The sequence below is a fragment of the Rhinolophus hipposideros genome (assembly GCF_964194185.1).
Source record: "Rhinolophus hipposideros genome assembly, chromosome: X".
Taxonomy (NCBI): Eukaryota; Metazoa; Chordata; class Mammalia; order Chiroptera; family Rhinolophidae; genus Rhinolophus; species Rhinolophus hipposideros.
In genome coordinates, this window is record NC_138046.1 from 37,271,869 (window position 1) to 37,285,003 (window position 13,135).

The window sequence follows — 13,135 nt, forward strand, 5'->3', positions numbered from 1 at the left end:
TTACTGATGTATAATTAACATGCCATAAATTTTACCTATTTTAAGTGTACTATTCAATTTTTAAAAATAAATTTATAGAGTTGTGCAATCATCACAATCCAATTTTAGAGCATTTCCATTACCTCAAAAACATGCTTGGTGCCCATTTGCAGTCACTTCCGTTTCTCTCCCTCACCCCAACAATGAAAAACTGAGTTAATATTTGTAAAGCACTAAGGATAGTGCCTCACATCTACCAAGAGGTATGTTTGTTAAATAAATAAGAAGTATCTGAATAGAAGGAAGAAATACAATACAAGCCTTGAGACCAAATATCCTTCTTATTTATTGGCACAATGAGAAATGAATTTGGGTTACATTTTAATGAGAACTTAATATTTCATAAAGGAATTCTAAAGCCTATTTCTTATTAGTATCTAATTCAGTTTTCCCTTGTGAGCCTCTTTGAAAAAGCACAAAGGGAGGAGATTATGTGTGTAACTCAGGTGAAAGCAAGCAAGATTTTTCACTTTTGAGTTGTCCCACTAATGTTACACTACAGTGATATAGTTTGTATTTTTCAAAGCACTCTTAGGTCCATTACCCAGTTACTCTCTCAGCAACCCTGCAAGATCATTGCTTTTTACCTTATTCTTTTTAATCACAGCAATGATGATTTGTACTGAGAAGCAAACATCTAAGGAAAAAACACTAAGTGCCTGACTGGGGAAGAGAGCCAGCCTGTCTGGACATCATCTAGCCTGAAAAGACACCTCATCACAACAGGCATTTGGGAACAATGATTCAATCATAATTTGGGCTAAAAATTACTGGATATTTTAATAAAAGTATGAAAGAGAACTGTTTTTAAACACAAAAATAAAACAACAGAATGTAAGAGGTAGAAGGGAGCTTAAAGGAAAATCAGTCCAATCCCCTCACTTCACGGTTATGGCAAGCGAGGCTCAGTAAATTCCCAAGGACACACAGTAGCCAAACTCGGTCCACCATCCAAGTTTCCTCACTGCTAATTTGGGGCTTTTTCACTACACTAAGCTTCCTCTGACTAGTTACCTTTTGTATAATATTTTCTTTGCAATGAGGCCAAGTGAATTCTAAGTGTTAATTTTTACCTTGAAGCACTGGGTGAAAAACGATATGGTATCAAGTACTGTTAGAGAAACTTCAGTAGCAGTATTGCCTTCAAGTAGTGCCTGATGGAAAATGTCTGCTTCAGTTGTTGTAGAACCTAGGATTTAAAAAACGGTAAATTAAAACTGCCTAACAGAGATTCATGTAAGTTTTGAATGATTTTTCCCCAAAAAACTCAGAGACAAGCAAGAAGCAAGGAGGCTCTCAATACTTGCAGACCTAGTGAGTTTCACTGTACTTATTCCTTAACCAAATATGGTCTTGTTTAATGAAGTCTACTAATTTTTACTTCAACTCTGTATCAACAGCTCTACAACACATAATTAGGCGCCCTCTTCTTTGCAGACAAGATTTCAGTGATGGAATATGGTAATGTAACTAGGAAATAACATGCGAGGCATTTTAGGCCGTGCTACTAATTATGTGTGCAAAAATGAGAAACTCCTAGAAATTCGGCTACATTATACAAGGTGGTGCCCTATGGCCAGATATTTTCAATGATGCCAATGATATGAGACTTGCTTCTAAATCAGAAGGAAAACAAAGCATGAGTCAACTGAAAGAAATAGGTTTATTAAATTTTTACAAGTGATAAGAGCAACGCTGAAGGCTGTAAGACTTGCATATTTTTTAAAGGTCTTGAGTATATATGCTCAGAGCCCATCTGCTTAAGACATGTGTTTTTATTATTACTTCTTATCACAAGGCCACTTTTGCTGGCCCTCTCCTCTGCAACCTCCAGAGGACTGCATGGAAATGAAAGTTTTCTCACTCTTTGGCTTTTTATTAATATTTGCTTTTTAGAGGATAGCTTCCATTTATATAACTCTCTAGATTCCCTAGCTGGGCAAGATTTCTCTCCTTGTCCTATTTGCCTTGTCAATACTTCAACCTGTGTGAAATATACCTTTGTCAAAATAGTATTGACAGTTCTTTATTTTTTGCAGTCAGTTTAGCATGTGTAATTCCTTAAAATCACTGAATGATAACTCTAAACAAATATTATATACACAATTTTATTAAGATGCTATTATCTGCATTAAAGTTTAACAGTAGCAATGAAGGATATCTAACATAAATATGATGAGAACAATTCAGTGGGAAAAATTAATTTCTTTGATACTGAACTAAGAAAAAACCACCATTACCTGAAATTGTTGAAAAATCCATGCATGTTATATGATAACGTATGATGAAATGATTGTATACAAACACAGACACACATATAGATCTATGTATGCAAAATCATTTTCAATTGTTTTGGTTATTTTAGCCAGGTCTTCTTTTAGTTTAGCATTACATGTCTGTTTTAAACGGGTGCCCTACACACATTTTCACTTACTGTGATTAAGGGTAAATGAACTTTCCAGGCTACTAAGATGTTGAAGCCGGGCCTGCATTACCCCTGATCTGTTTCGAAGAGCTGGCATGGTTTGCGATTTTCGGTCTACTCCAAAGTGTTTTGACAGCCAGACATCATGTACCCTAAAATAAATTTTAAAGTTAGGAATTGGAGTAGTCTAATAACATATCTCAATGTTAGATGTTTTTTCACTAAAAAAATGATTAGGTTTCCACATAAACACTATACTATGCTCAAGATTCTTCCAACTATTACTTGGCTTAAATGAGACATCACTGGAAATTATATAGAGTTTTAATATGTATTTTAAAAAGCTGATGCTATAAGAATATAATTAAGGATCATAGAGTTTATTTCCCTCCTTTTCCTCAAAAACATCAGAGTAAAGTGAACAATACTCTAATAAATATTCAGTCTTTTCTCAGGAGGTGAGGAAGGGCAAGACTCAGAAAACAGTGAGAGGGCTAATCAGAGTTGAAATGGGGTTGGGGGAGAATTCCCAGATGTTCAAGAATGAGTGCCAATCAAATGTTTCTGGACTTGAGCTAAACTTGGGACCAGAAATTTTTACTCTGTAAACATGTCTATGTTAGGATTTACAAACTTTTCTTTGTTTTCATTTAATTTTAAGGTTCCACTAAAAAATTTACAACTGGGTCATACAGGAACAAAGGAAGAAAAAGAGTCTTGTCTATTCTCTAGGAAACATAGTGGGAGGGTCAGCAGAATCTTAAGGTTAAGGATCATAGTGACAGTTACCATGCCAGCTCCAAGTCATGGGGAAAGACAGTGCAAATCGTCACCTGAATTACCTATTATTAGGATGTTCCAGAGACTCAGCAATTATAAACACCTTCTGAACAGCCTCTTTAATTTTGGGAAGTGACATAAAATTTAACTTTAAAAAAAGATAACTCTATTTGAGTTCCTTTAATGACTAACTCTACACCTAAAATATATCTCATTGAAATAAGCAAGTAATCTTTTCCTTAGGGTCCCGCAAACATTTTTTAAGTATTTATTTCACTAAGACTTAAATAGCAAAAAAGAAAAGACAGATAATATATAATACATATCCTAATCACTGTTGGGGACTTCTGTTTACCTTAATAACTGAGATGTGTATTGACAGGTTATAGATAAAAGTACAGACCTTATTGTCATCCTCACTTTATGGTTTCTTGCCTTCACCTGGATCTAGCCCTTTCTTACATCCTTCAGAAAAGATAGCATCTGTTCTAGGATTAGAACAGAAACTCTGTGTATCAGGCTAACCATCACCCTTTCGAAAACTTAAATATATCAATTCACATTAGTTTAATTTAAACTTTGAGGTGAGACATAATAAATCATGGGTTGTCTTAATGTTAATTCAAAATGAATAATCTAGATTTTACATGGCATGATCAAGACTGCCCTCTGTTGGAGGAAAAGGGAAAAAGTGGAAATTGCAGTGCTATGGGAATTACCTTGCTATGTTTCTTTTCCCCATGTATCTAAAGTGAAACAAACATACTCTAGAAAAAAAAACAAGAAACAGAACAATGCATGTTAGTAAAGTATTGCCATTCTCTGCAATTTCACAAGTGATTTTGAAAAGTCATGTTTTACAAAAAATACCTATTTAAATCATATTACAACATGCATTTTGGTAGACAGAAATAAATATACTCACAACTACTTGCAGGCTTATCATGTACCTTTCTATGTCTGCTACAATTACATCAACATCAAAAAGCCCCATGTCTTCATATACAATTTTAACAACATGTTAAAATAGAACATGTCAATGAAAATCATCCTTTGTGCTCTATAATGTATCATAGGAAAGGTCTCTAGTATAGACATTAATGCTTAAAAAAGGTTCTTAAGCCCTAAAAATTGGGACACATACAAAAGTAGACAGGATAGCATACTAAACTCCCACGAACCCAGCACATAACAGCTTCAACAATTATCAACTCGTGGCCATTCTTGTTTAACCTCTTCCCTGAACAGGTCCCCTTCTCTCCCTCCACCTCCCCTACCTCCTATATTTTTCGAAGTAAATCACCAACATACGTAATACATTTTCATTAGTAAATATTTCAATGTAATTAGCTTATTTTCTTTTTAATCTTAACTGTTGTTTTGTTTGCAGACACTTTCTGCAAAATTTTGAAAGACTTTAATATTTATGCATTGATTATCCTCTGTGTTTTGGTAGACATGCACATACAATATCATATATGTATACTATTTATTTAAAATTTTCGTAGATTTCATTCTAATTTTTCTTTTAGTTTTTAATAATGTAAAAATCGCTCAGCATACAATATAGAACTTCCCACCTCTACCTAGGAAAACAGACAAGATTTGCCCCCAGTGTCTTGGACATTATCTATTATCTGTATCTCTATCTATATACCTGTATCTGTATACCTGTATCTGTATCTATAGATCTGTATAGATCTATAGATACAGATACAGGTATATAGATATATATGCACTTAAGTGGGTAGAATTAACTCTGCATAAGAGGTAAATTCTACAAATTCTAAGTTCCAATAATTTAAGCTCTCCCATTAAGCCAGCATCTGATCAAAATGAATGATTTATGACAGCTGATGCTACTTCTCGTTTTCAAGATCACAGAAAGACTCCTGCTGGGCTGTAAAGATGGTCTATTATTACCGTGTTTCCCCAAAAATAAGACTTAGCCGGACCATCAGCTCTAATGCGTCTTTTGGAGCAAAAATTAATATAAGACCTGATATTATATTACATTAAACCCAGTATTATATCATATCATATCATATCATATCATCATATCATATCATACCCAGTCTTATAGTAAAATATAAGACCAGGTCATATATTAATTTTTGCTCCAAAGACACATTAGAGCTAATGGTTTGGCTAGGTCTTATTTTCATGGAAACATGGTAGCCAGTGTTTTCACAAGTATTCCATCTCCATGTTTTCCTTGTATGTGTGAAGAACCTGTATTTCAGCCTCTATATTACCAAAATAGTTTAACATTTCCTACATTATTAGCAAATAAGCTGTTGAAACCAGGACAAAAGGTAATATTTTATTATGTATAAAAATTAAGCTCCCCCAAATAAGGGGGCAATTAATAAAAATAAATTAATATAACTTACTCCAGAAGTATGAGAATGTTTATGAGCTCCTGAGGAGAAACTTTATTCCAGTAAGATAAGAGAGTATCTGAAAATAGAAAAATAAAAGTATTAGATCTTGAAAATAATTACAGCAAATAGCACTGTGAACCTTAAGCACAAATAACTTAGCTTCAACAATCATCAACTCATATCCAATTCTGTTTCATTTATATTCTCCTCTCCCCTCTCACTGCCCAGTACACACATTGTATTCTTCTGAATTAATCCCAGACATATCCCTCAATCTGTAATTATTTAAACTTCAACATTTTTATTTATTTTGTAAATGTTCTTCTGGATAGCTTATCCCAATTTCATCTCATCCCTGAAGATGAAGGAAGGGAAGCAGACCTGGAGTTTTTAATGAAATTCCTTTTTTTAAAATTTTGCAGATGTTTACTGAAATATAGTTCACATAAAATGTTATATTAGTTTCAGGTGTACACCATAGTTATTCAACACTTATATACCTAAAGAAGTGATCACCATAGTCCAGTAACCATCTGACACAGTACCACTATTACAATATTATTGACTTTATTCCTCATGCTGTACATTATATCACCATGACTCATTTGTTTTATATCTGGAAATTCGAACCTCTATTCCCCTTTACCTTTTCCCCCTTTTTTAACTTTTCAATTACAGTTGACATCCAACATTGTATTAGTTTTAGGTGTACAGCATACTGGTTAGACATTTACATAATTTAAGAAGTCATCTCCCTGACTAGTCTAGTACCCACCTGGTACTATACATGGTTATCACCATGTACACCAAGTCTGCCTTACTTCACACTCAATGCAATACCCGCGAAATCCATCCATGTTGTTGCAGATGGCAAGATTTCATTTTTTTTCTATGACTGGGTAATATTCCATTGCATATATGTAGTACCTCTTCTTTATCCATTCATGCATTCAGGGACAGCAGGGACACCTTCATATCTTGGCTATTGTAAATAATTCTGCAATGAACATATGGATGCATATGTCCCCTTGAAGTAGCATTTTGGGCTTTTTAAAGATAAATATGCAGAAGTGGGATTAGTAGGTCCTTCTTTGTCTCTTGTTAAAGACTTTGTTTTGATGTCTATTTTGTATGGTATAAATATTTTTTTTTGCTTGTTTCTATTTTCATGAAACATCTTTTTCCATCCCTTTCCTTTCAGTCTAGGTGTCTTTCAATCTGAAGTGAGTCTCTTGTAGGCAACATATGTGAGTCTTGCTTTCTTATCCATTCAGCCCCCCCCATGTCTTTTGATTGCAGCATTGAATTCATTTATACTTAAAATAATTGTTGACAGATATGTACTTATTGCCACTTTATTATTCATATTTTTATCTTTTTTTAAATCTTAAAGCAGTCTGTCTTAAGATTTTTTTTTGTTTTTTTAACTATTGGATTGGTGGCAATAAACTCCTTTAGGTTTTTCTTGTCTGGGAAGCTCTTTATCTGTCCTTCTATTCTAAATGATAGCTTTGCTGGGCTGAGTAACCTTGGCTGTAGGTCCTTCCTTTTCATCACTTAGAATATTTCATGCCAATCCCTTCTTGCTTTCAAAGTTTCTGTTGAGAAATCAGCTCACAGTCTTATGGGAGCTCCCTTGTAGGTAACTGCTTCTCTCTTGCTGCTTTTAAGGTTCTCTCTTTGTCTTTAACCTTTGGCATTTTCATTATGATGTGTCTTGGTGTGGGCCTCTTTGGGTGCATCTTGTTTGGAACTCTCTGTGCTTCCTGGGCTTGAATATAGGGAAGTTTTCTGTCATTATTTCTTCAAATAGGTTTTCAATTCCTTGCTCTCTCCTCTTCTGGTACCCCTATGATGTAAATGTTGATACACTTGATGTTGTCCCAGAGGCCCCTTAATCTGTCCTCATTTTTTTGGATTCTTTTTTCTTTTTGCTGTTCTAACTGGGTGTTTTCTGCTACCGTATCTTCTAAATTGCTGATTCAGTCCTCTGCTTCATCTAATCTACTGTTGATTCCCTCTAACGTAGTCTTCATTTCAGTTATTGTATTCTTTATTTTTGACTGGTTCTTTTTTATTTTTTTAATGTTTTCTCTCTCCATTTTTATGTTTCGTATCTCTTTGCTGAAGTTCTCCCTGAAATTACTGAGCATCCTTAAAACAAGTGTTTGGAACTCTGAGGCTGGTAGATTGCTTTTCTCCCTTTTGTTCACTTCTTTCTCTGGAGTTTTGCTTTCTTCTTTTATTTGGGACCTTTTTCTTTGTCTCCCCATTTTGGCTGACTCCCTGTGTTTGTTTGTATGTATTAGGTAGGGCTGTTATGCCTCCCAGTCTTAGTAGAGCGGACTTATGTAGTAGGTGTGCTGTGGGGCCCAGTGGCACAGTCTCCCTGGTCACCTGAGCTGGGTGTTCCAAGTGAGTCGTCTGTTGTAGCTGAGCCTTGGTTGCTGTTTGCATGTCAATGGGAGTGACTGACTCTTAGGCTGATTGGTTGTGAAGAGTGGCTGTGACTACAGTGGAGGAGCAGGATTTGCTTTAGCAGGGCTCTGGTTCCTGCCCAGTCTGCCCTTTGGGTGTGATGTCCTTGGAGGCAGCCGAGTGATATCCAGCTTGGTCCAAAACTGGCACCAGGCAGGCATGGCAGCCCTAGGGCGTCCTGGGAGGGTACCTGCTGCAGAGCAAGTTCAGCCCCAGCCTGTCCTCTGCCCAGGGCCACTAGTATGAGCCACAAAGCAATCTGCAGATGGCCACCACACATGCTGGACTTGGAGGTGACTCAAGAAGCCAAGCTGTGAACCAAGGCTGGGTGCTGCTAGTGCCGGGCTTACAGCTGCTCAGCCAGAGGTATGGGACATGCGGGAGCCAGATATTGCTTGTTTCAGTTTTGTGAACCTTTGAGAGATTGTAGGAAAGTCTGCAGCAGGAGCCAAGGCAGACAATTTTTATGGAAAAGCCAGGGGAAGCAGCTTGTGTGTGCCCAAAAGTTGAGTGGGGTCTCAGGGAGTCAGGGACAAAGAACAGTGTTACACAGGTTGTTGGAGACTCAGATATGGCTCCCACATGTGTCTCCACGCTAGGTGAGGGGAGGGCTCAACAAAGGAACAATGGTGCCTGCCAGCACTTCTGTTTGGAAAAAAGCTGCCCCTTCAGCCTTTACCCTGAAACCAGACAATTCTGTTCCTCTCCTTACAGTCTTGGCGCTTTCCAAGTTGCTGCCCCAGTGCTAGAGCTCAGCACAAGTGAGTCGGTCAATGAGTAAGTCCATGTGCGGGCCCTGTAATAGGAACGCGTGGGACTCTAGCAGCCCTTTGTCTCACTCAGCCACAATCTCCACTGGTTTTCACAGACATAAATTTCTGAGGACTTCTCTCCAAGGAACTGAAACCCTGGTGTGAGACTGGGACCCCTCGTTCCACTGGGGTTAGGGGATCTCCACATCTCAGATATCCCTTCTGATTGTTAATGGTCACATGTGGGTGTGGGAACAACCCATTCCACGTCTCTGCCCCTCCCACCAGTCTTGATGTGGCTTCTGTATGTTCTCAGTTGTAGGGTTTTGGTTCACCTAGACTTCAGGTGATTCTCAATGATGGCTGTTTTGTAATTTAGTTGTAATTTTGATGTTGTTGTGAGAAGGTAAGCACAGCATTTACCTACTCTGCCATCTTGACCGGAAATCTGAACTTCCTAAAATTTTATGCAAGATGATGCATTTATGTGATTTTTTTGGGGGGGGGGCTCAAGTGCCTTTATCTGCTACTCAAAGGGCTCTCTGAAACCAAAAGTTTGAGAACTATAAACTTTAGCAGAAGAAACAGATAATTTTTTCCACTGTTTACATTTGGATTGTAAACTCTGACGTCCTGGTAACACACACACACACACACACACACACACACACCATTTCAGATACAAAAGTCCTTTAAATCTATCACATGTACTTCTCTGTCTACCTATTTCTTTCTTTCTCGTAAAATATATATGCTTTATTTTAAAGAAGTTCTATTTTTACAAGAAACGATGATGAAAAAACTAAAGAAATCACATGTAAAAAATTACATATAAGGCAACTATAAGACTAGCCTCTATACCAGGGGTGTCCAAACTTTTTTCAACATTTTTCACCAAGGGCCATATACGGTAAAATACACAAACAGCCGGGCCACTCACTCGAGGTGAAGTATGCATTGCCTCACCTGGTTTATTTAAGTAAACTAAATATATTTTTGGAATTTGCTGTGTGCCAATTAAAAATGGATTGTGGGCCACAGTTGGCCCGTGGGCCCCAGTTTGGACACCCCTGCTCTATACCCTACTGTTGGCTGGTTCAAAAGCTACCAAGGGCCTCAGATCATAATGTATCGGGTGAGTCCTCCTCCTTGGATCTCTGACAGCCTCCTGCAGTGTCATAAGATACTCAGTATCACATGAAACCTCTTGTCAACTTTCAAAAGTGTGAACTCCTTTATGTCAGCTTCCACTAAAAAATAATGAGCTTTGGTGTCCTTTGTTTTTCATCAATAAATCTGTGATAGAGATTTCTGGCCACAGAACTTGTAATAGACTTTTTTGGTTCATGTAGTAGGATCTAATAATTACTAAGTACTGCCTTGTAGATTTCTTTAATAACATCATCAATTTGACAATAGGTTAAATGAAATTTCATGTATGCAGGAATGCCATTCAACTTATCCGAAGTTATAAAATGCATTTCTTTAATTTTTTTGTTTTTTAAGGGGCTTCTTTGTGCACACAGGTTCCTCAGCTTTGACTGTCTTCAGGATCAAGATCTGATAGATTAACAAAGTTCTGGTTACTGTTACTTGAGGCAAATGGGGAGCAGTATTTTGAAATGTTCCACATCTTTACAATCTCCAAGACATTCACAGAATTCCAAGAATTATTTAGGAAATCCTTATTTTTAGTAAAGTTCAATTCTATTGCTCACCAGCATGTAAAAAGAAATATCTGAGGAGCTCTGGAGTCCTTTATACTTGAGTGAACTGGTAGTTAGTTTGTTTATTTCAGTTACAGGTGAGATTTAGTATTATTTTATATTAGTTTTAGGTGTACAGCATAGTGTTTAGACCTTTACATAATTTATGCAGTGAGTCTCCCTGGATTAGTCTAGTACACCCCTGGCAGTATACCTAGTTGTTGCAACATTGACTATATTATCTATGCTGTACTTTACACCCCCATGACTATTTTGTAACTACCAATTTGTATTTCTTAATTACTTCACCTTTTTCACGCTGGCCCCAACCCCCTTCCCTCTTTGTTAGTTTGCTCTTGATACTAAATTTCAAATTCCTAGTTTGTTCTTGATACTGAATTTCCAATTCCAATTTATTTAGAAGTGCATTTGCTACAGTGATCTCATCTCCTCTTTTATTCAACATAGTATTCAGGGTAGGTTCCTGACGTTGTGAAGGTCTAGGAGCAAACAGCCCATTCAGAACTAAGTTGCAAGCCACGCAAACCCTGGAAGCCCCGTATGTGAGACGCGACTCTGGGAGCGAGATTCAAATTGCCTGGCAGGACTCACACCGCACAGGCACACTCTTTTTACCTAGTTCTTTATTTCTAACATACCTACCTATTAAGATTAAAGAAATAAAAGGATATTGCCACCACTTTGTAGGTATCACGTACGCAGGAAAATTCCCAAATTGCTAGCCTAGTGAGAACCTCCTGAAGATAGCAATGGAGGACGAAGCAATGTGGCTCACATGGAAGGGGCCAGTAGGAGGGGTGTGTGTGAGAGTTTCGACTTTACTTCCAATTGTTTTTAAGATTACGAGTATTGATAGTTTACAATAATTATAAAATACTGATCATCAAGAATAGAAAACGCTAGAATTGAGTCAAATTAAATTTGTTTAAACAAAAAATAAAGCTAGCAGTGATTTCCGGTCTCTCCCCCACCCCCCTTCAGGTGCTTTTCTACTTAGAGAGGCCAGATCATCCAGAAGTCAGTGGGTTTCCGGCCTCTTGTCCAACCGGAGTTTGAAGGCGCCATCTTTTCTCCCGCACACGGGCTCCTCCTGCCGAAAGGCTGCAGCCTCCTTTCCACCCCAAATCCAGTATCTTCTATCCTTTCGTCAGCCATCTGTGAGCCGTCCAACAGCCCAGTGCCGTAAGGCAGCTTCACAGAAGTCTGTAAAAGAGCTAAAGGGCTCATCCCTGCCGCAGCACAATTCTAGTCAGCAGCTCTTCTGACTTTTTCACGGTAGTGGTGTTGTCAAGCCGCTGGCCTCACTCAACCTTTTCCAAATCGCCAGTGAGACATGATACATGCAGGGAGCGTGGGTGGAGGAGAGAAGGGAGGTGATAAGAAACCTCCAAGAAGAGATAAACTGCAGTTAAGTGCATGTGACACACCCACTAATGATTTTAAAAAAGCCTGGCTGACACTAAAGGAGCTCCACGACAAAGAGCTACACCGTTTACAGGCAAAATTAACCGGTTTGAGGAAACAGCGATTGGCAGATGGAAGGTGGACAGGCTCCACAGCCAAAATTAAAGAGTTGACTGAGCAACTAAAAGTCCTCAGTGCCACCATTACTGAGTTGCGAGATAAGTTACGCTCAAAAACATGTGACCAGTGTGCAGTGAATGAAACATACAGGAGTACACTACAGCAAGAATTTTATGATATTCAACAACAAAATCTTAAGTTTATTGCTGAGCTCACTGCAGAAAGGAATAAATTAAGAGAAAAAAATAAAATTCTTTCTGCAAAACTAAAATTGAATCAGCAACAGTTTCATAATTTTTCTGATAGTGATGATGACTTCATTCCTTGTTCTCAAAGGACTATGCCAGTTTTTTCAGTCAGGGAGCCCACGCAAGGATATCAGGCATATCTGCCTGTGAAATTGACAAAGCAATCAAATAGTGAACAGATGAAATCTGGAAGAGAAAAGGAACAGCAAGAAAGTCCAAAGTTTCCAATTCCATTTCACAGTCAGGACCTCTTTGAGGTGCCGGAGACCTCTTTTGAGAAGATTTCTCCTAATAGCAGTAAGCCTACCCCAAAAGGCATTTCCGACACGAAGGCATCTGCAAGTTTTTCCTTAATATCTGCACAAAGTCCTCAAAGGGAGCATGAATTTCAAGTTGTCTCAAACCTTTCAGAAGACAAGCCTGGCCAGCCAAAAAGGAAACAGACCATCACACAGAAGACCTCCTCACAAAAGTCCGGAACTCAGAAGGACTTTTCCTGGAGCCTTTCCAGTATTTCTACAGGAAAAAACCGAACAATTCAAGTAGTATCTGAAACATCAGAGGAAAATATGCCTGGTTATACTAGCTCATTTCCCTTTCCTACAGAGAGAAAGGAAACACTCTCTTCAAATGTATTTCCTTTTGACTATACTTTAAGTGGGAAAAGAAGATCTTCAATTGGTATTCCTCGTTACAACATTGGGTTGAGAGATATCCAGATGCCTTCCACTGAACAATCAACTCTGAGGAAGAATACTAATGAATCTACAGGTGCAGC

General features: G+C 37.8%; 1 protein-coding gene and 1 pseudogene across 3 annotated transcripts in view; both read right to left on the reverse strand.

The window, feature by feature from the left end:
* The window catches only part of DOCK11 (dedicator of cytokinesis 11), a 267,077-nt gene that overhangs the window by 83,722 nt on the left and 170,220 nt on the right, over positions 1-13,135 (reverse strand). For both annotated transcript variants that reach the window (XM_081043897.1, XM_081043896.1), the window contains 4 exons: positions 5,638-5,704; positions 3,964-4,011; positions 2,474-2,616; positions 1,113-1,228 (listed from right to left, as the gene is read on the reverse strand). In XM_081043897.1, coding sequence (XP_080900023.1) covers positions 1,113-1,228; positions 2,474-2,616; positions 3,964-4,011; positions 5,638-5,704 — 374 coding nt within the window. The remainder of the gene's footprint in view (positions 1-1,112; positions 1,229-2,473; positions 2,617-3,963; positions 4,012-5,637; positions 5,705-13,135) is intronic.
* LOC308494437 (SKA complex subunit 1-like) lies at positions 9,975-11,812 on the reverse strand (annotated as a pseudogene). The gene is made up of 3 exons: positions 11,632-11,812; positions 10,895-11,140; positions 9,975-10,500 (listed from the first exon to the last, which is right to left on the reverse strand). The product of its transcript is annotated as an SKA complex subunit 1-like (transcript).